Source organism: Mastacembelus armatus, chromosome 14, assembly GCF_900324485.2.
Source record: "Mastacembelus armatus chromosome 14, fMasArm1.2, whole genome shotgun sequence".
Classification (NCBI taxonomy): Eukaryota; Metazoa; Chordata; class Actinopteri; order Synbranchiformes; family Mastacembelidae; genus Mastacembelus; species Mastacembelus armatus.
This window is the reverse complement of record NC_046646.1, coordinates 10,195,318-10,220,840: the sequence shown is the minus strand read 5'-3', so window position 1 is coordinate 10,220,840 and position 25,523 is coordinate 10,195,318. Positions and strand designations below refer to the sequence as shown.

At 41.1% G+C, this 25,523-nt stretch overlaps 2 protein-coding genes across 2 annotated transcripts; both read right to left on the bottom strand.

Moving 5' to 3' along the window:
- Positions 1-197: 197 nt before the first annotated feature.
- Positions 198-10,386, bottom strand: atp1b2b (ATPase Na+/K+ transporting subunit beta 2b). The gene is made up of 7 exons (XM_026328299.1): positions 9,702-10,386; positions 5,504-5,632; positions 5,304-5,411; positions 4,896-5,101; positions 4,573-4,632; positions 3,959-4,054; positions 198-3,791 (listed from the first exon to the last, which is right to left on the bottom strand). Exons 1-7 carry the CDS (start codon positions 9,790-9,792, stop codon positions 3,624-3,626), a joined length of 858 nt encoding a protein of 285 aa, XP_026184084.1. The 5' UTR covers positions 9,793-10,386; the 3' UTR covers positions 198-3,623.
- A 472-nt stretch (positions 10,387-10,858) lies between these two features.
- On the bottom strand, positions 10,859-23,990 carry nyap1 (neuronal tyrosine phosphorylated phosphoinositide-3-kinase adaptor 1). The gene is made up of 6 exons (XM_026328623.1): positions 23,843-23,990; positions 17,568-17,935; positions 15,707-17,485; positions 15,355-15,594; positions 14,320-14,426; positions 10,859-13,720 (listed from the first exon to the last, which is right to left on the bottom strand). Exons 1-6 carry the CDS (start codon positions 23,908-23,910, stop codon positions 13,265-13,267), a joined length of 3,018 nt encoding a protein of 1,005 aa, XP_026184408.1. The 5' UTR covers positions 23,911-23,990; the 3' UTR covers positions 10,859-13,264.
- Between the last annotated feature and the right edge of the window lie 1,533 nt (positions 23,991-25,523).

The window sequence follows — 25,523 nt, the reverse complement described above, 5'->3', positions numbered from 1 at the left end:
AAAGGAAAGATGACTTCAGAGGCAGAAGCAAAGATGAATTTGAGTTCCCTTAAATGACATTTATTTATTTCTCTATCTTGGTTTGCAGTAAACATGAGCAAAAATATACATACAGTAAGAGCAAAAATAAAGATCCAGAAGTAAAGTTATCCTTTTGGGCAACAAATTTCATGTTTGTTTGTTTTTTTTTTCTTAAACCGTCCTTCCACCATGTATTAGGCAACATTATGATGATTCTCTTATCGCTCAGCTTTGGGCTATGTTGTGGTTTTGTTCTGAAGATTTTCTGAAGGTTTTGGACTTGAGAGTTCTCTAAAAGCACTGTTCGTTCTGATCCACTTCCCACATTTTCATATTTGCTTTTAATGACCCTCTTTCATCTGGTACAACAGACCTCAGTGTGTTCAGAGAACTGTCATTGCTTTACCAGCTCAATTTAAGAACGCAGAAATTACATAAAGACAAAAAATATCTTTCTAACTTTTCCAACCAAGCTGCTGACATGTTTCCATTCACTGAAAGTTGAAAATCTACCCAGTAGCTCCCGTCACATGATGCAATCCAAACTAATACATTCTCTCCTTTTGTTACAACAAAACTGCAATAAAAATACTCTTTTAAAAACAAAGCAATAATTTTCATATTATTCCATTGTGGTAATTGACAATTGCAGTTGAATGCAATATATATATATATATATATATATATATACGTTCTTTCTTTTTTCTTCTCTTGTTGCTGATAAATGTTGCACTGATTTTGTTGCAGCCTTTCCTATAAATACATCATACAGCCACACAAGAAATAAATATATTGCTTTTTGAGGACATCTCCAAATTATCACAGAAAAGAGAAGGATAAATGGAGATAGGAAATAACATTCTGTGACACTGGGGGAACAACGCTGTCTGTCCACCAGGAGGCACTGTTACATCTGTTCCTTTTGTGCGTATTGTTATATAAGAATACACCTCATAATAATGCAGAGTCTGTTGCCCTCCACGGTATCTCTGCTTATGAAAATATGTCAGTGAACCACAAAAAATAAGGGTCTTTGGTTGAAGAATCTATGTCCAATGAAGCAAGACATTTGATCTGTGGTGTTGTGACTTAAAGAGGCTTCACTGACTTTAATAATGACAGGACTGAATGAGATCGAATAGGACAGGATGCTTTGTAGGCATGAGAAATGATTGAAATTTGCTTTATCTGTCTTGAAGACGATGCAAGTGAATCAAAGTGTTTGACATGAGTGGGAGGAGCGATAAAGTGGGGTAAAGAAGTTCAGCGTGCCTCCTCTGGGATTAGCCAACCAGATTAAAAGGTTACAGTTAAATTAAGTAAACGTTATAGCGATGCCAGAGGAGAAATGCAAGTGAATTTGTTGGTAGACTGACTAAAAAAAGTAAAGAAAGACCCTCAGATGACAAATTTCTTTATGAGCAACCCCTCAGCTTTACTGTAAATCAGATAATCACATTAGCTATCTATCTTTTTTTGTTTTCCAGCCTGGATTAGATAATGTTGTCCTCTTTAGACCAACATGAGATATTTGTGAGCATCCAGCAACACATTGCTATGAGAGAAATTAAGCGGTGGAGTCAAGCCAGACCTTAATCTGAGTGAACAGATGCTTGTGTTCCACATTTGCTGCCATCACAGCATCATGGCCACATTGGGACACTTTGGTAGTCATGCTGGGGTAATGTGTCTGAGTTTAAAAGTGTGACTCCACAAATTTTTACAGCCAATATTTGCAAGTGTTTCTTGCAAGTTTGAGTGTCCAAACTGCACAATGAATGCATATTAGGAAAACAGCTCCAGCACGAAATTGTTGTTGTCTGGTTGTTCAAACTTGTTGACTAGTTATCACAATTTTCCCTTCTGATTCATACAATAATGGATAATTATACAACAAAAATGTTGGGAATGCAAATCTCCAATTTTTGTTTCATTTCCTACAGGCCTATAAAACAACACTTTGATGCACTAATTTTCACAGAATTAAGACTCTAGTGACATCTAAAAGAAGACGTGAGCAATCCAACTGAATGAATATGTCAGAGGATGGTGTGTATGTCTGAAACAAAAGGAACTAACACAAACTTTCAACATCCTTCTCCAAAACTGTACATACATAAAAACTCAGAAAAAATGAAAAGCACTCCTCCTTCAGGGCAAATCAATATAAAATATGACAATGGCATCTATTTGTGACATATAAGAAATAGATGCAAAACACACAAACTCTAAATATTCATATTTAAATTAAACAGAAAACGTGACAAGGAAATGGCTCTTGGTTTAACTTTAGGAATAACTTTAAGAAATGTAACGGCACTGCGCTGCAGGAGGATCAGTTTTTCTGTTTCACATGATCTTCAAATGGTTGTTGGAGCTAATGAGTACTCAGAGTTACTTTATTCTATGAATTGTACTATAGAAACAAATGATTGATCAACTGATTGCTGCCCGGGAGCCAAAATTTTGTTTAGCCACTAACAGATTGGGAGTTTTGGTGAGAAAAGGAGCCATGCTTCTGTTAAGGTGATGTTGTCAAGATGTCTGATCTACGGTCTCCTGTCATAGTTCATGGCATCACTGATATGACCAAGCGACCCTGACACCCATATCTGTTTCATAAGATGCTCAAATGAAGCAACCAGTGCCAATATCAAATTACATAAAATAGTTGTTGTTTAGAAGAAGTCCTCGCATCTATATGAAGAATGGACTCAAGCATTCATAATGTATGTCACTTAATGAATATTGCACATTGCATGCAACTTCCCGACCTACAGTACGAGCTGGGTAATGTGAACGAAACGCACACAGACACAGACACACACACACACACACACACACACAAACACACTCGTAAAGGTTTGACCTCTAATGTAACTCCGACTTTTTTGGAGATAGCTATCTTACTGTATGTGGTATTTTAAACACACACCTGATGTGCATGAGGTTTAGAAGATTACAGTGTAGTCCCTCCTGGTGGTCAGTGGTTTAATATAACCTTATTTCACACTTAGCGGAGAGTTGGGACACAGGGGCCTCCTGCCCTCATAGCACACAAAGACAGGACACACATGCAAAATGGCTTCATCTCTGCATCCATCCATCAAGATATATGCAAGTCTGTTGGATTATTCTTTTAAGTGCAACAAAATAGGCGTACTGATTTAGGGTTATGATACCGTATAAATATTGTATACACATTTTGTATTTTGTGTATATTCATATATAGAGGGATACTCTATAAGGAGGCAGCAGGAGGGGAGCAGCAATAAAGTGGTAATGTTGCTGATCTTTGCAAACTCTGAAAACACACATTCACATCCTTTATATCCCCTAGTTTGTCATGCAGTATAAATAGATGTCACCTCAAACTAATGTACAGAAAAGAATTTGTCCCAAAGTGCACAGACAGAAAAAAATGACAGGATTACCACCCTTTTATTTTTGCCTCATCTCATAATATTCTGGGCAAATTTCCCAATAAAAACTGGGGGTTGTTAACTTATCCAACAAAGGGTGTGAATACTGTCATGTGTTTCTATGTACGTGCGATGCTGCAGAGAATGAGAAGGTAGTTTTCAGGAGAGGAAAAGGTCAACCTATTTATCAGAGTTGATCCTCAGCTTGAACGACACTCTTCCAGCAAACTTGTCTCTTTCACTTCCAGTGGGAATGTTGTTTGCGTTGATCTTGCACTCGATGTTGACGTCTTCATTCCGAGTAATATTAAGGAACTTGACGGCAACCAAAGGCTGAGAATAGTTCACCTGCAGAAACATATCCAATCACAACTTCAAAAAAAGGAAGGAATATTTGTTTTTTTTAGGTTGGTACACATGATAATAGATAATCTGGCAAAAGGCAATGTAATATAACAAGTTGCTAACAGCAATGTTTAAATAAACATGTGTTTTCATTTCAAGCAGACTCTTACCTGAGCTTTCTTGCCATAGTAAGGGTAGTACATAAGGTTGAAAGTGCCATTTGGGGGGAAGTACACCAACTCTCCAATTTTGTCAGTGTCTTCTCTCTGAGGGGTTGAAAGCATCTGTTACAGCCTGAAAGACGACTTCATGTACGTAGGAGAGACGACAGTTACCCTCATTAATCTCCTTATTTTCTCTAAATCTCATTTCCCGACATGCCCACCATCTACTTCAGCAGTCTATTAGATGCAAATCCCAGAAACTTGAGCCTTATATAACCATATTTTACATTACTGCTATGTCTTTGTAAATATAATCTAAACACTACAGACATGTATTCTGACCTGTTCTTACCCATTCATCTTTGCCAACTTTGTATCTCTGAGAGTGGATGTATTAGAGGAACACAGTGGAAAAAGGACACACACACAGGATGTGTAAATGATAACATGGCATGCAACAAAGATATGAGAGGTGAAACAATGCAAACACAAACATTAAAGAAAAATGGAGGTGAGAGGTAAGTGGCATATGGCAGATGAGTGAGGCACAATAGCTTTGAATGGGCTGAAATCCAAATAGTTATGTTAAGCCCTTCACTATGAAAAACAAAAGGGATTACCTTTGCACCACAGGTGACATATGGAGCCTCTCCATTCTTTCCTGGCAGCATCCCAATCACCTGGTGAGAAAGTAAGAGAAGAAATGAATACAACTGTATTTGATCAAGTCCAGTAAAATAGAATATTTATCTTCCTTAAATGAAAGAAAGACAACACGTCTCCAGTATCATTCCCATTTCACTCTCATGAGCTATGAAAATGAAAATATTTTTTTTAAATATTGGGATAATATTTTTCTCATTCACAGCCGGTCTCATTATCTCTGTCATTCCATGTCTCCTAGCAACAGCATCCATTTCTCTTCCCTTTTCCTCTTTCATACCCGATTCATCTTGATGATGATGCATGGCTTGCCATCAGGGTATCCATAGAAACGGTCACTGAATCCAGAGCAGCTCCCCAGAATGGTGCGGTTGAACTGACAGGAGCGTTTTGGGTTGTTCTTCACATCCCCGCTGTCCTCCTGTACAAAGTACTGGTCTGGGGTGCACTCGTCATTTTTCTGAGCCTGGATGGAGTTGTTGTAGGCTGCAGGGCAGGGGAGAGCAGGGTTGGGGGGTATTTTGTTTGTAAGCACTTATGACTAAAACCCTGGAGTAAGGCAATTTCCAACCTGCTAACTGTAAAGGTTATCTCTTATTAGGCAAAAACAGTTCATTCAGGATCATTGGATAATCCACAGCAGTAAGCTTTTTGAGTCACCATAAGAGAAGCAGGGAGCCAGACTTACGTGCCAGGAACTTGTCCAGGATAAAAGGGTACATGTCCCAGGTCTCTGTGTTCTTGGTGTCGTAGACAATCTCAAAGGTCTCATCTGCTTTGGGTCTAATCACCATGCCTGTGAGAGACACAGAGACAGCGAGGTGTTCAAGACATCAAGGCACAGACTGTGACCTGTGTTCATGCAGATTGTATTATTAGTTGCTGCACCTGGTGTAGCCAGTCTGTCTTGCCAGGTTGGTTTGTGGTCATCCAAGGTCTGCAGCATGACATACATGGTAAGTGCAAACAAGCCAGCCAGGAAGATGTAGAAAACTAAATAGAAGAGAAGGATGAGACCTGCAGAAAACAAAAAGAGAAAGTCGTGTTAACTGATTGTAATATCAGTGAGAATATTATGGTTTAATTTATGGATCAAATTATTCAGTTTAATACATTTAATTCATCCTGTGTGCATTTTAAACCTGTCCCAGTCTGGATAACAACAAATAACTAGACCTACACTTTACTGACTTCAATTACATTCATTTCAGTTCAGTTCAGTTCGATTTTGAAACACATAAAGGCCTTCACAGTGAGTGGCATATACTCTAGAAGAATAAGGCAGCAATATCTACACTAACAAGCTCTGTGCAGATGCAGCTTTTACTGGTTTGTTCGGGGTTACAATTATCATTTTTGCTTTTGCAGTGATTGCTGTCTCACAGTAAACTTGCTGAACTGCAGTGTCTGTGCATTATGCTCAAAGGCTCTTTATTTATGCATGAAGGTTGCATTTGACTAACATCTGCAACTTTAAGTAAGTGCAGGTCATTTAATAATTACGTTATTAATAATTAAGTTATGAACAAACACAATTTTAAGTGCGAACGTTCGTACATCTGAACTGATAATAGAATTAGTTCATTTAAATTGAATGTTGTTGCTTTGTCATTTTCTGTTAATCTTCATTAAAACTGCAACATCTGTCTCTCCTTCTTCTCGCTCACACATAAACTACTATCATTAACTGCACAACAAGGTCTAAAATAAAGTTAAATATATCAAATAATGGTCAAAACACAAACTCTATACTGATGTTTACTTTCCTCACATTCTTGCCTGCATTCTTTTAACTGAGACAGAGCTGTGGTCTGCCCCCAAGCCTGAAACTAAGTTTCTTAAACCAGGATTGAATGGCTAGTCCCTGACCAGTTTCATTATAGAACTGCCCTGTCCACACAGAGATGATGACAGAGGGGGATACAGGAGGAGGGAGAACAAGGACCCCCTGGAGACTGGGCCACAAGGTCAGGGGATTACAGGCTATCATTGACTAGGCCCATTTCATGGTTAGTGATAATGTTACATTAGACAGAAAGTAGGACTGTCCATCGTTTTTCTTATTGATAAATTTAATTCTTTCTTTCTGATTAACGTTAATAATTGTTGTTTTCTCTGAAAATAGGGACATTGCCATATCATGGGGATGTTCTAATGCTTCTTATGTGCAAAAGTCCAAAACCAAAACATATGAAATTTATCTAATAAATATTCCATCCTGACATTTGAGAAAATTAATCTTTAAATTATTTAATTTAAATCTAAAACATCAAAATGTAAAAACAAAAATCTTACACTGTGCCACTGTCTCACTGCTAAATTTTATTTTATGCAATGCATAGAGCTTAAATGATCCATGCCTGAATAGTGCCAGTCAACCCAGTGATGCACCGATGTCATGTTTCCTACTAATAAACATCAGATGCTTTTGAAGCAGCTGTTTGGTCCCATCTCATACATTCCTGTCTACACAGAGCAGCAAAATATCAGCAGCACTTTGTATGACACAGTCTCCATTTTAAGCTTCAGCACCTGAGGCTAGAGTCAGATAGCAGCTGAGTGCCCTGATGGTCTGTGCCTCTGGGTGGTCCCTAGTGTAGAGCTGTGCCGCGCTGTCAGCAGGCTCACCTCTGCGTCTGCCTCCCCACACAGCCATAACAAAATGTCAAGGGGAGGCTGCTTCATAGAAAGCACTCACAGAGGGGTGCTTTGATGATTTGGAGCTACTGTTTGGGTGTTTTTTTATTTTCATCCTATTACTCATTGAATTATTGGAAGTGGAGGAGAAATGAATGAATGATGGAGTAAGATTTCAGAGAGGAACCCATCTGTAACATGGAAAAGACCTGAGCTGAGTCATTAAATATACACAGAATCAAGCTCCAGGCCTTGAATCAAGCTGGAGGGACTACATCAAGAGAGGCATCAGAGATGAGATGTGACTGAACATAAGTGTTTACGTGTTTTTCTATGTTATCCAGAGGGAATGTTTTGCTAACCACAAATTTAACACCACCCAAGAGACACTGGATATGCACACACGTGCACACAGGGTCAGGTGTGCAGGCAGGTTGGCTTTCCCCCTGGCTCAGAGGGTGTTAGGTTTACAGTCTGTCCTCTCGGTTCAGGTTGGTGACGGACAGTGAAGCATCTCTCATTCGCCCTGGTTTTGTTGATGACAGTTGAAAGAACAGGACAAAAGCACAGGATGAGATGGTTCAGCATCCTGTTCTTTCTTCAGTGATAAAGGCAGGAGGTGTCTCTTTTCATTCAGAATAATTAGAAGGACATGCTGTTCAGTTGCTTTGTAAATTGATGATCAAACAGAGCTCTAAACTAAATTAACAGGTCTGGAGAGAGAGTGGGTTGAGCTGTGGATCTTTTACTGTCAAACTAATTATTATCTTGCACATAGTGTTCAGTCTTACAGAATAGACTACATCCTGACTGTGTTCCATATTAAGCCCTATAAAGCTCTTTTCCCATGCTACAGTAAGAGCCTTTTGTTTTTGGAAGTGGGAGGTGCAGAACACTTAATTAGTCCTATTTTAAATAGAAGTAGAGTTGTTTGAGCATGTTTTCCTGTCAGATGGTGGCAATGTACCTTCAAAATTGCAGGACTATTATCAAGGCTATTTCCATATCATTGCAGCTCTATACACAAGAACGTGCTCTGTGTTTTCTGTTTTATCCTCAAAGACGCCTTTGATCTAATGCCCTGATTGCATATAATACTGCATTAAAAAATGGGATCTATTTGTGTGTCAATTAAAGAGACTGGAAACCAGCTTTCTTGCCTTTATCTCAGCTCATGTTGGGATTAGTGTGTATGTATAATAGATGGATGAACTGTAGATAGAGGCTCTTGGTCAAACAACCGGATGTGGAGATACAGTACGTACAGTGTAAGCATCAATAAGGAAGTGCTAAAGGTTAAATGCCAACTTTAGCAGACCTACATATAATGGCTCAATACAGAAATAGCCTAATTAACAAGCACATCTTAAAAAAAGCCATCAGACTCTAAAGCACTTGGGACGCACTGAGCTGGATTAAGTCGTACGCTGTGGGAGGAGTCCAGCAAAGGAAGCTGCAGTCGCTGAGCCCAAACTCTGCACTAATAATACAGTGTCCACTCATCAAACATAATCACAGAATATCTTTGCATTATTACAACCACAAACACTAAACCTCGGTGTTGCCATTATTAAAAGAAATTCACCAGTGGGAAGAACACAAATAACCTAAGTTGCTGAAAGTGGTTTACTTTGCTAGAACATCCTGAATTGATACCTTCCCCATCAGCCAATGAAGTCATTAGATTAGGATTAAATCCCTCAGTGAGTTACACACACTGGGAGAGGCTGGGTTGGGGGTGATACAAATAGCATTTGGCCCTGGGCTTTACTCAGATTAAAACACTCCAATGTCATTAGAACAAAGCCTTATGTGCCCTATCAGTTCATGAATCTTTCAGACAGTTGCATGCTGGTTGTGGGGCAGAAAAGATGACAGCATATGGCAATAGTACTGTGTTATTTAGAGTCCAATCTCAATCCAAGTTTGGAAACGAATGACATGATGAAGCTGGTTAGATAAAGCCACGGGCTGAGCGTCCTAGGAGAAGTCTTGTCTGCAGCAGGCTTCATGTTGAAGCGAAGATATGCACTTTGCAACACAGTGGAACCTGTTTCAGCAATGCTGCAGTAATCTGACTATTTCATATGCAAAATCCGACCATATGTCTCCACCCTTAAGCTGAGCGCATTGCGCAGGGCCATAAATTAATAAATAATACAAGAAAGAAACAAGACAGCAGGTTTTTGTTTTTTTTTTTATCATGCCGGCTTCCACAGGAGCGGTGCCGCATTCAGATTCAGCAACAGACTGTGTTGGACAGCGACAGTCATCTCATCACCTGAACACTAAGGGAAAATTATACAGCTTCAACCATAGAACGGTTTATTTTATTGAGCTCCATGGTCATTTTTTTTGAAGGAGTCTCTAGATGAACCTTTGGGAAACGCTTTAAGTGCAGAGGGACCTTATCTTATTTGCTGCATTGCTGTAGCTGGATTGTACTTACCCCAGCTGCTCGCCGTCCTGCCCAGAAACTCCCTCGTCCTCGGGTTCCATATAAACTCCTTCCAGCCGCTTTTTTCTCCATCCTTTGCCATTTTGTCATAAAAGTTCGGACCTCTAATAAAAGCGCTCTAACGCAATAAACGCCGGGTTGAAACAGTCAGTCAGGCAGCAGAGAGCAAGAGAAAGAGAGGAGGAGATGGAGTCCCTCTAATCCACCGTGGATATGGAGAGAGAGGCAATTAAAGAGGTCTACTTAAAAACCCAACATGCACAAATGAAAGGGAATTAAAGTAGAGTCTCTAGTGTAGCCTATCTAATAAGAGGGTTGGATAGAGGAAGCGGTCCTACACTCAGCACAGACTTAGTACCTGCCCTCCCCCCCTGCTCTTGTCTGCATGCCGCAGAGTTTTGATGAGTGGTGCAGAAATCCAGTGATACTGCGGTAAAGAAGTCCCTCCGCCTCTCACTATACAGACACCAACACCCTCTCCGACCCACCATAAGGATGCTCCCACCTCCTCCTCCAGCACGGCCAATCACCTGCACCGCATCCTTCCTCCTCACGACCTCCGACGCATGAAGGACAACCATGAGAGCAAATCGGGTGGTGGCTGAGGGCAACATCTTATAGGCTCCAAAGGGCCGTATCTTCAGGGCCCTATAAAAAAAAGAAAAAAAAGAAAAGCAAAATAGCCCAATGATATTCCTAAAGTGTCTGTTACTCAATGAAAATGTTATAGTCCCTTTATTGTACTTATCTTAAAATCAGCATCATACCTGGCTAAGTTTGCCACAGGCCACATGGGCAAATTTTCTTTCCTTTTTTACTCACAGTTAAAGACAAATACACTCTTTAAATCACTTAGAGAAACATATCTGATCAGAGGATGTTGGATTTGGAAAAACCATGAAACAAACTGATAATTTAGCAGTAGCAGCACCTATAAAACTACAGGCACCAGCATGTGCTGGTTAAAATAGCCTATTGTGGTCCTCTACTAACCGTTCAACTTTTTGCTAAGAAGTAAATGATTTAAATCCAAATAATGAAGGCTGAGTAAGGCTTGATGGATACATCTGAGTGGGTATACCAAGCCACATCAGCAGCAGTGGAGAGGGAAGGTAGCGCCCTCACTTGAAAACTGTGGGTGTTGCAGCACCTGGTGCAGAAGTGCAGTGAGAACATAATGTCCACATCTCCACTGTAAAACAAGATAAGACATGAAAACATGCAAACATTCTGTTTGTTGTGTAAAGTTCGTTATATAAAATTTATTTTAATGACAATATCAATGCAAATATAGCACTACAGTGATTTCCAAGGTACACCGTATCTTACCATATCAATATAGTATGGCACTCATATAATGGCCACTGTTTTAGTAGACACACAAAACCAACAGCTTCTGTAAACTATTTTGGAAATGGTACCTAGGGTCCCACATCAGTCTGTGAAAAGGAATCGCAGTAAGGTCATTACTTGGTATCTGAAATTAAATTGGTCACAATAGTCAATATCATTGGAACATTTTCAGTGTAAGGAATCTCTGCATGCATTGCACTTGCCCATTTCCTTCAACCTGACCTGTGTTTTGTTTTGTTTTTGGGAAAATGGACTCAATAAGCTTGAAAAGCCTCAGCCCTGAAACACAAGCAGGTGGAACTAAAACAAAAGGCCAAGCAGTGACTCTCAAACATTTAGATAGGTCTTCTTTTCACCTTGTGTACTGCACTGTACAGTTTTGTGCTAACTATCATAAAACAACAACTACCGAGAGACATTCAAGTGCCTTAATACTTTTACAGAAGGGCTCACTCCTCAAGGTACAAACTTCAATTCACGTGGATTTAAGAAATAAAACAAATATGTATCAATAACCACTATATTAATAACGCTTCTCCTGGTAACACCATTTAGTTGAATGAACAACACCAGTAGTTCAAAATAGCAGCAAAGTATTTAAAATGTCAACCAGTTGTTGAAATCTGTACACAAATAAAAAGGAATGTAGAAAAAAAAGGACAAATCAAAGAAGAACACAGCTTAAAGGGAGTCTTGCATAAATTTAAATAACTGTTGGGCCGTGCCTTTCTTTAGAGGGCTCACTGTTTTTATTAGTAGAACTATAAGTAATGCATGGACTGGCTGCAGCAGATAAAGTACTTAATTCTTTTAGAAAAAACAAGTGAACAAAGTTATGTTTATACAGTATATGCTACATAATATGTATTGATTACAAGTATGAAAATGGAAATAATTGCTACATTTTCAATACAGTTGTACATATCTATTTACACTACATTAGGGTTTAAATTCCTCTAAGCGTATACCATGTTTTGTGCAGATTGTTCCAGCATTCTGTTTGAGGTGATCGATACTCACAGTCTTATCAGTTGCACCATATGTTACAGTCTGTGTTGATGGGTGTCAGTGCTTGTTTTTCTGTATGGAGGAACAATCACTAATGTGCAACTGTGGGTAAGCATGAACGATGAAGTTTCTGAACCACTGATCTGGATCTATATTTGACTGGACTGCACAGTAGCCTATGTGCCATCTGTCAAAGCCACCTTTTTTAATGATAACCCAAGCAACATATTCATCTTTTTACACAACCACATGATATTATCATTGTGAAGAACTTCTGTATGTAAAAGTCTGACATGACCATCTCTACATATATTTTTGTTGTTTTTTTTTTTTTACAGTACTGTATGTCTATCGTGACATGCAGAGAATGACACAGTAAATATGACTTATTCAAGTCTTAGATATGTATGTTAGGCTAGTTGACACAAGTTTTAATTATGTTACTCCAACATTGGGAGCATATTGCTATAAAATTGCAGAAACGTTGACAAAGTAAATAGATTTACATTACAAATATGCAAACAGATACAGTAGGTAGCTTTTACTCCTCGGTGATGATTATTTGCATCCACAATGACAATCTATTGATATCAAGACATCATCATATGCATTCACGATTTCAAGAAACACTTCAATAACTTATCAATGAGTCTCGCCTTGTCTCGCCCACAAAGTATTTTCTCTGTGTTACATCAAAATACATGATTCTTATGTGTCAAGTAGTCAGGAGGAAATTTGGCAACACCAGTTTCAAAAAACATCCCACCCATTATTATTTAGTTGCTGTCTTCATCTTATTACTGGTGTTTTGTGGCAATAACCATTGGCAATTAGAACACACCAACATAGTACATGGTACAGAGCAAGTACAAATAAACTGGGTAAGAAATTAATTTAGTCTGATTGTAATACCTCTCTTCTCTTTCTCTGCGTCAGCCCCCCCCCCCACACATGTTCATTCTCAAATGACCTGTATTACTGTCTTCATATCAGTCTATCGCACATTAAGAGTACTAGCAAATTTCTTCTTTGTCAACAATCTTTCGTTCCTCTGTGGTGATTGTCTCACCACAAACTATTAGGAGAATATTCCAGTTACTCAACTCATTTGATCACTTGTCATTTCTTCGACCACCTTCAGGTCCTCTGTGTTTTTGTCTCTCTTCACTGCTATTCTTGCTGGCCTCACCACCTCAGATAGCCGTGTCCCACACAACGGCCTGCGGCCTCTGGCATGGTGGCGTGCCGGTCTTACGGGGCTCAGGTGTCCGTCTCCAGCTAGGGAGGATGGGCATGCTGTCCTGCTTGCACAGGCTTTTGTCAGGGCGCCTGTGGGCCTTGATCTCTTTGCACAGGCAGCGTTTACGCTCGATGACTTCCAGCAGCTTGCCGTCTCTCTGGGTCTGCGTTGTGAATGGGGTGGTGCCACTGCTGACAGGGGGCTGTCCCTGTGCCAGCTGGGCAAGCTGCTGGAACTGCAACTGCAGATGGTGCTGTTGCTGAAGCTGCTGGAGCTGCTGTTGCTGGAGCTGCTGGAGCTGCTGCTTTAACTGTAGTTGCTGCTGGTGGAGCTGAAGCTGTTGCTGCTGTCGAGACACACTGGGACTGCTGGGACTGCAGGGCACTTGAGGCTGGGCCATTCCCTGCAGCTGAACACAATAGAAAAGGTCAAGTCAGTGAATTTATTTAAAAGGTGAATAAAATTATAATATTTACAATTCTAAATAACTAGAAGGATCACTGCAGTGCCTCAAGCAGGGACAACTAATCCTAGCATAGTGACTGAAACAACAGTTCCTCTGGACAGCCACCAGGATGCAGCGTTGCTTCATCTATTGCAGGTTGAGGGAGGGTCAACCAGACGCATGCAGACAGTCTCTGCAGCACACTCAAACTGCGTCAGCACTTGCGATGCAGCCAGACTCTGGGCTAAAATGCGCTGCTGGAAGACTGCAGCTCATCTCTCCAAAACACAGTACAGCATGTTCTCTCATACTCTTTCCTCTCGCATTTACTGATTACATATCGGCCTACGTCATGTACCTTTTCGAAGCAGGCCAGAACCTTATTCTGCTCAGTGGGCATATTACCAACTATAAATAGATCTGCAAGGCCACTGTCTCTAGCAGAAGAGGAAGTAATAATGAGAACAATATTAATGTTCACTCTCAAATCTACCATGAATAAAGTGAACAGTTTCTAAAGATAATAAGGCTTGGTATTCTACCAGTCGATGGTATATATTCACCTGATTCAGGGCTTCTCGTGCTGGTAGACTGCTCTGTCTCTGGACGTCTCCTCCACCCACCTGTCTCACTCCAGCAGCAGAGGAGGAACGGCCCAGCCGCCCCACTTCTGTGAAGAAACAAACACTACAGTGTGTGCCTGCTAATGAGAACACTGGAATCTAACTTTTCATTTCAACACACACAGCTGTCAATGTCTAACTATACTCATGTGAATTGAGACATAACCTCTGCACACTGTTTACTCCCATTTTATTTTAAGCTACTAGACAAATATAAAGTACTCACGTTTATGAAGAACAGATATTAAAAGAGTATGTTACATTGTCTTGTAAACTGAGTTCCATAAAATTATTGTCTGTCTATCTGTAATATCTGCAACAATTAATGCGCATCCAGAATAAACTGTGATTAGATAAAGACTTGACTGAAGATAAGTTCAACATTCAAGCGGTAAAGTGATGTAATTGAGTGAAAAGGCAGTTTGTTCAGTATTGGTGGGGGGTGTGCTCTTTGACTGCTTTAATCTTTAAACCTGCAGTATAATTTACCTTTTGTCTGTGTATATACTTAGCTCATATGGCTAAATGTAATTCAATTCTGGAGTGTTTTGGTTTGTTGAAATGTAAACACCATAAAATGGGACCGCAGCTCTTCAAATGTGTTTGTGCAGGGATGTGGGCCTGTTTTATCTTTTACTGGCTCTGCGTCAAGTATTGCACTGATTCTCAAGGTAAACATCGTTTCTCAGTCTCTGGAGAAAGGCCTTAAGTGCAGATGCAGGGTCTGACAAAGAGAGACAGTGCTTCAAGGTTAAGTTCAGAACAGGAGGAAGAACTATTAGTGATTTGTGACTGCCAGAGGAGAGAAAGCAGAGAAAGCAGCCCCTGCTAGTTTCTCATCTCTGTAAGCTCTGCACCGCAGCGGAGCTAGCAAAAGAATTCCCATTTAAATCCACTGATATAGCTCCTTTTTAAATCAGATGTTGTTATTAGAAGCTGTCGCTAAAAGATTACAACAACTAAGCGTTTGCTTACCTCCATTGCGACAGGCAGGGAAAGTCTGGCAGGGAAGAGGCAGCCCTCTGGGTAGGGCTCTGAATCCTGGGCTGCTATCCGCACCGGCCAAGGACTCAGTGTGAGCAAGAGCCCTGTTGGTGGCACCACTGAAGTGGACCGGGATGCCTGAGTGTCCTCCTCGAGACCCCATCCCCAGCTCGTCTTTATCCATCCTTAACAAGGCATCAGCGCTGCCATTCCACGAACGCCCTTCATCCTCTGAAATGGGCAAGGGACAGAATATTTCAAATAATTAAAATACCTGCAAAGGCTGATTTTTTTTTTCAATGCAGCTCATGCACTTTGTATTTCAAAATGACCTCTGACTTACTCTCTGTCTCTCTGCTCCCATGGCTGAAGGACAATTTCCTCTGCATCGGCCAGTAAGACCCCTCATCTGCAGCTAAGCTGGCACTGCTGTCCCAGGGCATGAAGCCAACTTTTGACTGGAGGGATGCAGACCCACCATTACTCTTGGATGGCCCCTCACCTACACCAGTAAGGCTTGAGGGCTGTTGCAGAGATGGCGTCTGAGAGCTCCCTCTCAAGCTCTCATAAGCCGGTGGTCTCCGAAAACCACCAGAGGGGTAGGTCCACAGCAGGGGGCTGTCTGAGGAGGGAGGCTTGTATGCTGGCAGGCCGTGAGGAGTGTGAGAGCGGAGATGTGGGCGAGAATGAGGGCGCTGGGATGAGGATAACGGTGTAGGGGTTGAGCTGGTGCTGCTTTGAGATGTTTGGCTGCTAGTCGTGCTATCCATCTGTAAAGAGTGCGGCCCTCCGTCCCTGTCCCGATCCCTTTCTCTGTCCCTGTCCCGATCCCTTTCTCTGTCCTTGTCTTTCTCCTTGTCCCTGTCTCTACCCCTATCCCTCTCTCTTTCTCGGTCTCTGTCCCTATCTTTGTCCCGGTCCTTGTCCCTGTCCCTGTCCTTGTCCCTATCCTTTTCCCTATCTCCTTTATCGGACTTCAGGAGGAAGCTAACAGACTTCCCTTCCTTGCCTGTATTTGAGGTTTGGGTCTGCACTGTGGCCTGGTTCGAAATCTGAGAGGTGCTCTTTGTTGGAGCAGGGGAGTCTCCTCTGTCTGGCTTGCGATAGTGATGGTAGTGTGATGGTCGATGGTGCGGGTGGTGGTGGTGATGGGAGAAAGGAGAGGTGGATTTGGAGGATGGAGGCAGGGGTGTGGAGTGACTCCTGGCTCTAAGTCCAGGAGCTGGACCCAACTGGGACTCTCTGCTGTGTTTGTCCTGCTGGGTTGCACTTCCACCTGATGACTCCTTGGAGCCTGACAGTGATACAGGAACATTAGAAGAAGTTGAGGAGGAGGTGCTGGCTTGAGTCGTCACATTTGATGTTTGAGTTCCCATTTTAACAGAAACTGATGCCTTGTTTTGTACCCCAACCCCACTGGAGGCTGCTGCAGGCTGAGGAAAGGCGAGCAGCGGAGGCCGGTGCTGCAGGAGATTGGGGAAAGGAGCTGGAATCTTTGTGTTGGCCTCAGATTCAGATTTACTCCCTTGGAGCAGGTAGGGAGTAGGAGCACGTGGGGTGTGTGGACTCGTGGATAGGATCTGGGGGACAGGGGTGGAGGACGCAGATGAAGGCAAAGGAGAAGAATGAGAAATTGACACCGTAGCTTTGGGTTTGGAGTAGGAAGGAGAGGAAGAGGAGGGTCGCGGCAAAGAGGATGAGCTGCTGGAGGAGGAGGGAGTAACATGGAAGTGTTTAGAGGTTTTCAGCTTCTCATGTTTGGAAGGGAGGTGTCTCTGGGACTCTCTGTCCTCTTGCAGCGGGTATTTCATCTCCTCATAAATGGCCTCACTCTGGTCTGAGTCAGAGTCTGGTGTGGTGGCCACAGGGGTAACAGGGTGGGGGGTGGCAGTCTGGCTGTCTCTGGTAAACACTTGGCCCACCATTTCTATATAGACTGGCTCATCCTCCCCGTCTCCTGTCTGAATCTGAGAGTCAGCTGCCTGGAAAGGCAGGGATGTGGCAGGAGGAGGCACACGTGGAGGAAAAGGGTCAAAGGAAAGCTGGGTGCTGGGACTTCTCTTGGGTTTTAAAGGAGGCACCTTCTTTGCTCCAATTTCTCCAGAGTCAGACTTCTTCATGGCTGTAAAAAGAAAAAGAATAATAGTCCAGAAAATAAATTATTTTCATTGTAGAATAAACAGCTGAACACACACATTTCTTACCATTTTTCTTGTCTGAGTGTTTGGTCTGTGAGTGGGTGGGTGGAGGAGGTGGTGGCGTCTCTGGAGGTCCTCTGCTGTCAGCAGATGAGGAGCTGAGTCGAGTGCTGGGGTGACGTTTGGGCTTGGCTGGGGGGCAGCGGCCACCATGTTGGGACTGGGTGTCAGAGTAATCTCCGTTCTCTAGACTTGTATCCCCGGCACCGACAGCGTGGCAGGACTGTGAGCGTGGCGCCATGGCGGAGGCACAGGAGTGAGGGGACAGGTCCTGGGAGGCCGGCATGGTCATGAAACCCATCCGGAAGTGCCGTCGGAAGGAAGCCAAGTCTCGGACTTTGCCAACAGTAGCTGAGGGGTCGTTTTGGGTGGAGCTGAAATTTGAGAAATAGATTGGGAAAATACTGAAGCATGAAGAAATCATAGTGAAGTTAAAAAAACATTCATGGACTGTCCTTTATTGTAACCTCCCATTTCCCCACAATCTCTTTGCTCTTCAAAAATCCCCTTTTCAATAAATTAATGCCTGCAGGGCTCTGCAGAAGGAGAAACCCTGGAGGCTCCTCCATCTTTCACACACACATTCACACACACACACACACACGTTTCCATCAGAATTCCTCCACATCTGCTTCCCCTTCAAACACATTCAATTAGGAAATCAATACCCTCATCAAAAATACTCTTTCTGTACACTGTGCTGCTGGAATTCCCTTATTCTTGTGATCCTTATATCCACAACCCACATCTGTAGTCTATGCTCATAATCGCCAGAAGCATTTAATCTGTTACCATGGGAACAGTTTTGATTTTCAAGTCTTTGATAAACAAGCTCCCAGAACAATAAATAAAACGGACAAAAAAGGAAAAAATTGACAGCATTTTTTTTTTTTTTAACCAAGTTGAACAACAGTTGAAATTTCATTTCTGCTGGACCTGAAAAATGAACTATAGCTATTCCTGTTCTGTGGTGTCTGAGGTCAGTGATCCTTTGAGGATAACTGGTCATGCCAGCCTGTGTATGGACTAAACTCTTCTTGATCCTGATTAGAGTAAAAAATATTAAAGTCTTTAAAGAATATTTAAGTTATAAAACCTTAGATCATCAAATAAATCTAGATACTTGTTTAAATTAAATATTAAAAAATGATAAAAACGAAGCTGGAGACTTGAAGTCAAGCACAATGATCCAGGTTGTTGACATGACACTGAGGTTTGATGCCCCCTTGAGTTCAACAAACACTTACAAAAAAAACTTCTGATAACCCTCTGGTTGCTTCTGCTGCTTCAGAAGTTCAGGTACTGGAATGTCCTCTCCAGGGGGGTGTAGCTGCTTCACCCCACAGCAACACAAGATAAGACCCTGGCCTTTAAGCCAACTTGGATCGAACAAGGTCAACTTACATTTCCCATACAACAGACTTTTCTTTTTTTTTTTTTTTTATTAACAAGTCTACTGTGAAGTTACTGCACAACACAAAATGTCAGAAGAGAGCAAAAAAAGCCTTCCTATCTGTGGTGGAAATACCATCATAGGGGTAAAAAGATATATAGAAAACCTGTGAGCCTACGAAGCACAGAAGAAAACAAGTGGAGCTTATAATTTGTAGTCAATCTTGCAAGATGCAGAAGCAGCGCCAGGGCAGCTCCTAATGGAGAACACAGTCTTCTATTTTCTTCCTCATGTGTGAAGAAGTATGTGTGTGGCACAACAACAGTGTTTGCATCTGTAAGAGTACGTTTGTGCCCTTGAAAGCCTGTGGAGATGTACTTGTGACTCCTCACAGTCGACATAGATACTACAGGGCCAAATTTAGCCCAGAACAGAGGCAGAGCAACTCCTTCTTCTATCAGCTCCAAGTGGTTTGTATTTTTTAGCTTTCAGGCAGAAGAAGCTCTCAACAACAAAATGAGACAGAGCTGCTCAAAAACCTGGACCTTCACACTTCACTTCTCTTTCCTTCTGCATTATTATAACAATAGCTTGACATTTTGAGAAATACATTTATTGGCTTTCCTGTCAACAGTTAGATGAGAAGATTGATAGCATACTTCTATATAAACCTAGCATCAGGTTAGCTTAGCTTAGCTTAAAGACTAAAATCTCATCTCCTTCCAAAGGTAACGGAATCTACCACCCATCGCTTTTAGAGATTAATAAATTAATATTAAAACATTTCTTGTTTATTTAATGTACAGAACAAAAGATGTGTTTTTCAGGCAGTTATGTCTTGTCCAGACTCTGCTGGTTGTCTGCTAACCTCATGGTGACCTCAAGACTCCAGGAATCACTGCTCCAGGCCAACAAATGGTCCCACATACATACAAAGCAGCCTCCACTGTGTTTCACTGCACTTTTTACAACTTTTGTACTGCTGCATGTTCTTTCCAGACAATTTAACTTTAGTTTTGCCAGTTCACAAAACACTTTACCAGCAGTGTGGTGGTGCATGAAGGGGCTAGAGATCAGAACTATTTCAGAGAAGTTTTCTTCGCTCCAGTATTGCTTTGTCAAAATCAAGAATTTATTTGCATATTTATTCCCAGTTGTCTTCTACTTCTCCGTAGCCTTTTGAAGAACACCTTCGGTAGGTTTTTAGTTGGACAGACTAAGCCTCTCCTCAGAGTGCAAGATATTCCCAGATGCTTTTAAGGCTGGGGTGGTGATAAAGCTTTCACTGAAGAAATCCAGTTTAGATAATTCTGCCCCTAGCATCCGACATCCTTTTTCTAATTTACTTTTTTGGGGCAAAGTATAAGAGTGGGTTATGTTTAAACAGCTGAATGAGATGATCTGTAAAAATATTATCTCCGAGAACATCCAATCTGGTTTGAGGGCAAATCAGAGCGGTTAGGTCGTCTCTTGCTGAGGTTTCAAATGAGTTAAGATTGAGCTGCTGACATTGAGCGTAGAGTTGTCCTCATTCTGTTGGACCTTACTGATATATCTGACACAATACAAGACGCTTTAATTGACTGCCTTAAGTTATGGGTTTTCTCCAGCATGATTTTAAACTAAGATGATTTTCTTCACTAGAACATAAAAAGTGAAACAGTTTGGTAGTTTGACTCAAAACTCATGATTTTTTCCTATTGATTCTTCTGATATTAGTGTTGTAGTATTCGCAGCATGTGACATATGGTCGTAGGTGCACCTAAAGCATCCAACTACCAGAATAAGTTTTCTTTTATTATTACATCCCCACAAAAAACCACACGGAAAAGAAATACTTGCAGCTCCCCCCAACAAGACAAAGCTCGACTTTGTCTGCCTGAAACTCAAGAGTTAGATATTGCCCTTAACGTTAAAGTATTTTTTGTTGTCTGTGTTCTCGAAGACTTATAGTCACATTGAGCAGCTGCGGTAAATGGTATTCCTGACAAAACACATGAATAATCTGGTATAGGTTTTAAAGGTCTGGAAAATGCTCTGAATTACATGATTTAGATCTTAAAGGTTTTTAAAGATGTTAAGGACATGTTGGATAAGAAATACCTCTTATGATGTATGTACAACAGGGAGAGAACAGGGATGTAAATCTCAGACTGATTCCCTGTTTATTTTAATATAGTTGGCGGTTCAGTACTAAAGAGTAAAGGGATTTACCAGGATTCATGTGTGAATCAAAACTTTAAAAAAGTTTTAAAAGAATAGTTCAGTCACACTAAAATTTTTACCATAACAAGACATCAGTGTGCGATGTGAATGATGAGTGGACAGCTCATATTAATGGAGCTCCAAAAAATAAATGTAGATTAAAATAATAGTCCTTTTTGATCTACTGTTGAAAATTATATTAAACTGATTTGTAAAAAAAAAGCATAATTTATGAATTCAGTTATTTAGAAAATCATTCATATTTATCCATTTTGTTTATTTTATAAACCCTTTTGAAATTTTCAATAATTTGTCTTTTATTCATCCAAGTTGAATGTCAATTACTGAAATCCTTTGATGGGATTTAAAAGGATTTTTCTAGTCATACACAATGAAAGTAACAGACTGGTGCAAGAATAAAACCTCAGCTGGCAGCAAGGTTTTCTTCACCACTACTGGGAATAGTCTGTCTGCCTGTATTAGCGCCATAAGAGACAGTTTTCTATTATTAAAACTCATATTGAAACTCACCTATTTACCATTTTGTATCTCCACAGCATATTTCTGCTTCATGAATGTGACTTTTCTCCTGAGGGCCTTGAGACCTCAAACGCTCTACCAGTGTCATTCATACTGCAGTCTTTGTCCCCCACTCCCACCGGCTCTGCAGTCGTCACAGGTCCTGCCTCAAGTCCATTCGGTTTCTGTCCTTTCGTCCAGCGTGGTTTCATCCCTGACCCTGCCCTGTTCATACTCATCACTGGTCATGTCCTGGCTCTCACCTCTGCTGCTGTGGCCCTGCTTTCATTGCTCATCATGTCCTGCTGTCCCACTTGCTGCCCTACACCTCCACTGGCTTGATGTTGACACGACGCTGATCTCTGCTGCCACACAAAGGCCTGCAATTACCGCTGGGAGTCAGAAACGTTTCCAAACAAACTCAACTGTTATCGCTGATGGTCTCCCTCTGCTCTGTGGCACAAATAGTCCTGTACACAGTGTGGAGTTTGGCGAATTATAGGTGACACACTCAGATGCACACAGATCGCACACTCACAATCCATCCACACACTTTTTCAAGACAATACTGTCACGATCCCAGCTGTGATTCAGAGTGTGATGATGTTATGTTGTTGACAACTGTTTTGACACTTCTGTAAAGTGCTCGAATTAGTTCTATTATAATTTCACTTTATTTTCAAGTTTGGGTGTCTTTCAGCACGCCTGTGTAAAATGCCATCTATATGCATTAGATTTCATTTGATCCTAAATTCACATAACATGTTTATGCAAAATTTAATCATCATCATTTACCATCATTACTAATATTATTGGCGAGACCAGCACTTTGTCTATGTTGTTAATTATTATAATTACTTTTCATTTGTGCTGGAAGGAGTTCAAAGAGAGGAGCTGGATGTGATACGTCATCAGCCAACTGTCTTGTAATGGTGGAGAAATTAGAGCCCTGAACACACTCTGCCACCTCGCCTAACAACAACTTGTCAAGCCGACTTAAGACAGTGCTGGTAGACAGCGGCAGAAGAAGTATTCAGATTTATTTTCTTAACTAAAATTAAAACAAGTACAACAATATAAAAATCCTCCATTACAGGTGTTACTGTATGTTTAAAATCCTACTTATGTGAAAGTATATAAGTATTATCAGCAAACTGTACTTATAGAATAACAAGTAAGTAAAAGTACCCATTCTGCATCAAACTGGCACCCATGAGTGCTATATTATTATACGTGACATTATTAGATTGGTAATACTGATGCATAAATGCATGAGTAGCATTTTTCCTGCTGTGGCTGGTCAAGGTTGGGTAGTTGTTACTGGGTAATTGAATCCAGCAGTTTCCAATATAAGACTTGGGCTCCATCCAAATGGTCAGAAGGTACCGTAAATCTGAGGGGTCATGACTCAGTAAATGATGTTTGAATGAAGAAAAAAAAAAAAAAGAAAAGTTCTGCTACATAAATTTATACATTTTATGTCACTTTATTATTTGCTCATTTTGTGAAATTTTGGATAATTTGATGTCTTTGGGCCTTAAACAGATCTTTAAATGAAAATATCTGAGAGGTTGAGAGGGGATTTTACAACAACTCACAACTTCTAAGCATCTGAAATGTGAAAAGGGGCTTCAATTAAATGCTATTTCTCAACAATGTGGTGTTTTTATAGACTGTTAGGGAAAATCTTTACGTGTGTGTGGTTAATACACTTCACTGATACAACAACTGCTTCCTCTCACTTCATGGGAAAACTTTTTAAAGGAGTGAATGATCCAGATCTTTATTATACATTGCTCTGAATTAAAAGAACTGGTCTCATTGTAGCTTAAAGGTCGTTTGCCATCTAAAGACAAAGTACTCACACATGTACTGAGACAAATCACACAACAGTATTGAATTTTTAGTTTTTCTGGTTTTGCCCTGTGACATTTTGGTTGATGTGGCGGTGGTTTCTTATCTCTACAGAACATATTAACTTCACTATGAAGAGCTTCTATGCAAATTTATCCAGGACTTTTCAAACTTCCGAGTTCATGAACTTTGCATAGAATTAAGCTTTTGAAATTAAACTCATTCACACCAGCTGAGAGGTTTATATCCCCACTGAACTGAACCCGAGTAATCCCATATATGCACAGCTCCTGCGAGCTGATCCACTCACCTCTTTTTACTTCCCTCTTGGTCCCTCTGCCTCCAGTCCAAACGGCTCTTACGATACAGCAGGTTCATGTCGCTGCGGGGTCGCTCCTCCTCGCAGCCTATCACAGCGCAGTGTAGCCGCTTGCTTTGCCTCTCTATGTCACGCAAGAAATGCTCGACTGCCACATCCTGGGCAGAGCCAGAGCTCATGGTATAGAAGAAGAGCTGGGAGAAGTGGACGTATCTCACAGGTAGGCTTTTCCAACTCACCTAAACAGGAAGAAACAAAGGCAGTGTTTGAGCATTCATCATTAAAAGACATGCTTCAGCTTTCCAGCCTACTTGCAGCTGGCACGCTTGACAGTGACTACATTGTGATGTGGTGATGCACAATAAAACCCAAATAATCAAACCCAAATTACTGCCAGAACTTTGGGGGAGTCATAGCTCCTCACGGTTACTGTGTCATAGCGAACAACCCTCCCCACCGCTCCAAGTGACAGGCTTTAAAGCAGAGCCACAGTGAGGCATAACAACAGAGGTTGCAGTTTAGTTTATCTCAACCCCTACTGTATCACATGAAAACTATTTATACTTTCATTATCCATTTATGAATATTTGAGTAAGCATGGTAACTCAGCTGCAGAGTGTCTCTGGCTGCAGGCCCTGGGATGGCCTAGCTAAGCCTGTCTGCAACCCACAAAGTAATGTGGTTTGTCATATGTGGCGCATGCACAGCTTCCTACTCACGCTCACTCCATGAGAAGTCAGGCTTGTTGTGGGGCAGATATCTCAGGGCCCAGCAGTCTTTTCACAGTGTTTGGAGAATGTCAGTGTGCAACGCAGTTGGCTAAGAAAAATGCAGCTGTCAGCTGATACACGTTTCCAGTATTTTTCCATCAGAAACTGAATTTTAATGATTTTTTGGTAGTGGACACTGGAGCATTATCTTTGGTAGTTTTGGCCACAGCTTGATTTGTTGAAAATAAAAAACAGCACCAGTCATGTTTTTTTTTTAATATTAAGCCAGATTTCAAATAGCATATTGTGTTTGTAGCATTTCAAGGAAATACAGAAAATGGAGAAAATAAAACAATTTTAAATTGACAAAATCTTATTTATTAATTTAATTTTTTACTTTACTTAATATGGTTTTAAATCAATGCTGTGCATTTGTAACATATTCCAGTGAAAACCATATTTAAATGTAAACTATGCTTTTTTATATACTTACATAAAACACATCTACTATAAATTGTACAGAATCTGTTCTTCTGGAACAAAAGCTTAACCTGATCTCACTATGAAGACTAAAAAATGCACAGTGAGAGCATTAGGCAGTGTCACCTGGACCAGGCCGCATGTTGAGTTGTGTAGCTGTGTGTGATTCTTTTGTCACAGCTCAGTGTGTCATCCAGCGTGTCAGCGTGGCTACTGCTATTCTTGTATCCTGACCACAATCCCGGCTGCTGCTGCCATGCTTGCTGACTCAATGTTAATTAGGTTAGGGAGCTGCGACTGTACGTTGGGCCCTTTGTTAACGGGAGCTTTGATTTGGGTTTCTAGGATCTGGCAGCTGAGCAGGCAGCCCTGCAATTGCCGCATTACTTGCTGTGGGTTGGTGTACAATTAGCCAGGCTAAAAGAACCAGGAGATCTTCATCTTAGATCTACAGTCAGGCTTGTCTCATCAAACTGAGGTAC

What these genes read in the sequence shown, in the direction of transcription:
- atp1b2b (XM_026328299.1), bottom strand. Translation starts at nt 9,792, where the DNA reads ATGGCAAAGGATGGAGAAAAAAGCGGCTGGAAGGAGTTTATATGGAAC. An exon ending in AGACAGACTGGCTACACCAG is followed by an intron (nt 5,412 to 5,503) that starts GTGCAGCAACTA and finishes TGTCTCTCACAG; the next exon opens with GCATGGTGATTAGACCCAAA. An exon ending in CCTGGACAAGTTCCTGGCAC is followed by an intron (nt 5,102 to 5,303) that starts GTAAGTCTGGCT and finishes CCTGCCCTGCAG; the next exon opens with CCTACAACAACTCCATCCAG.
- nyap1 (XM_026328623.1), bottom strand. Translation starts at nt 23,910, where the DNA reads ATGAACCTGCTGTATCGTAAGAGCCGTTTGGACTGGAGGCAGAGGGAC. An exon ending in ACACTCAGACAAGAAAAATG is followed by an intron (nt 17,486 to 17,567) that starts GTAAGAAATGTG and finishes TTCTTTTTACAG; the next exon opens with CCATGAAGAAGTCTGACTCT. An exon ending in CCCTGCCTGTCGCAATGGAG is followed by an intron (nt 14,427 to 15,354) that starts GTAAGCAAACGC and finishes GTTTCTTCACAG; the next exon opens with AAGTGGGGCGGCTGGGCCGT.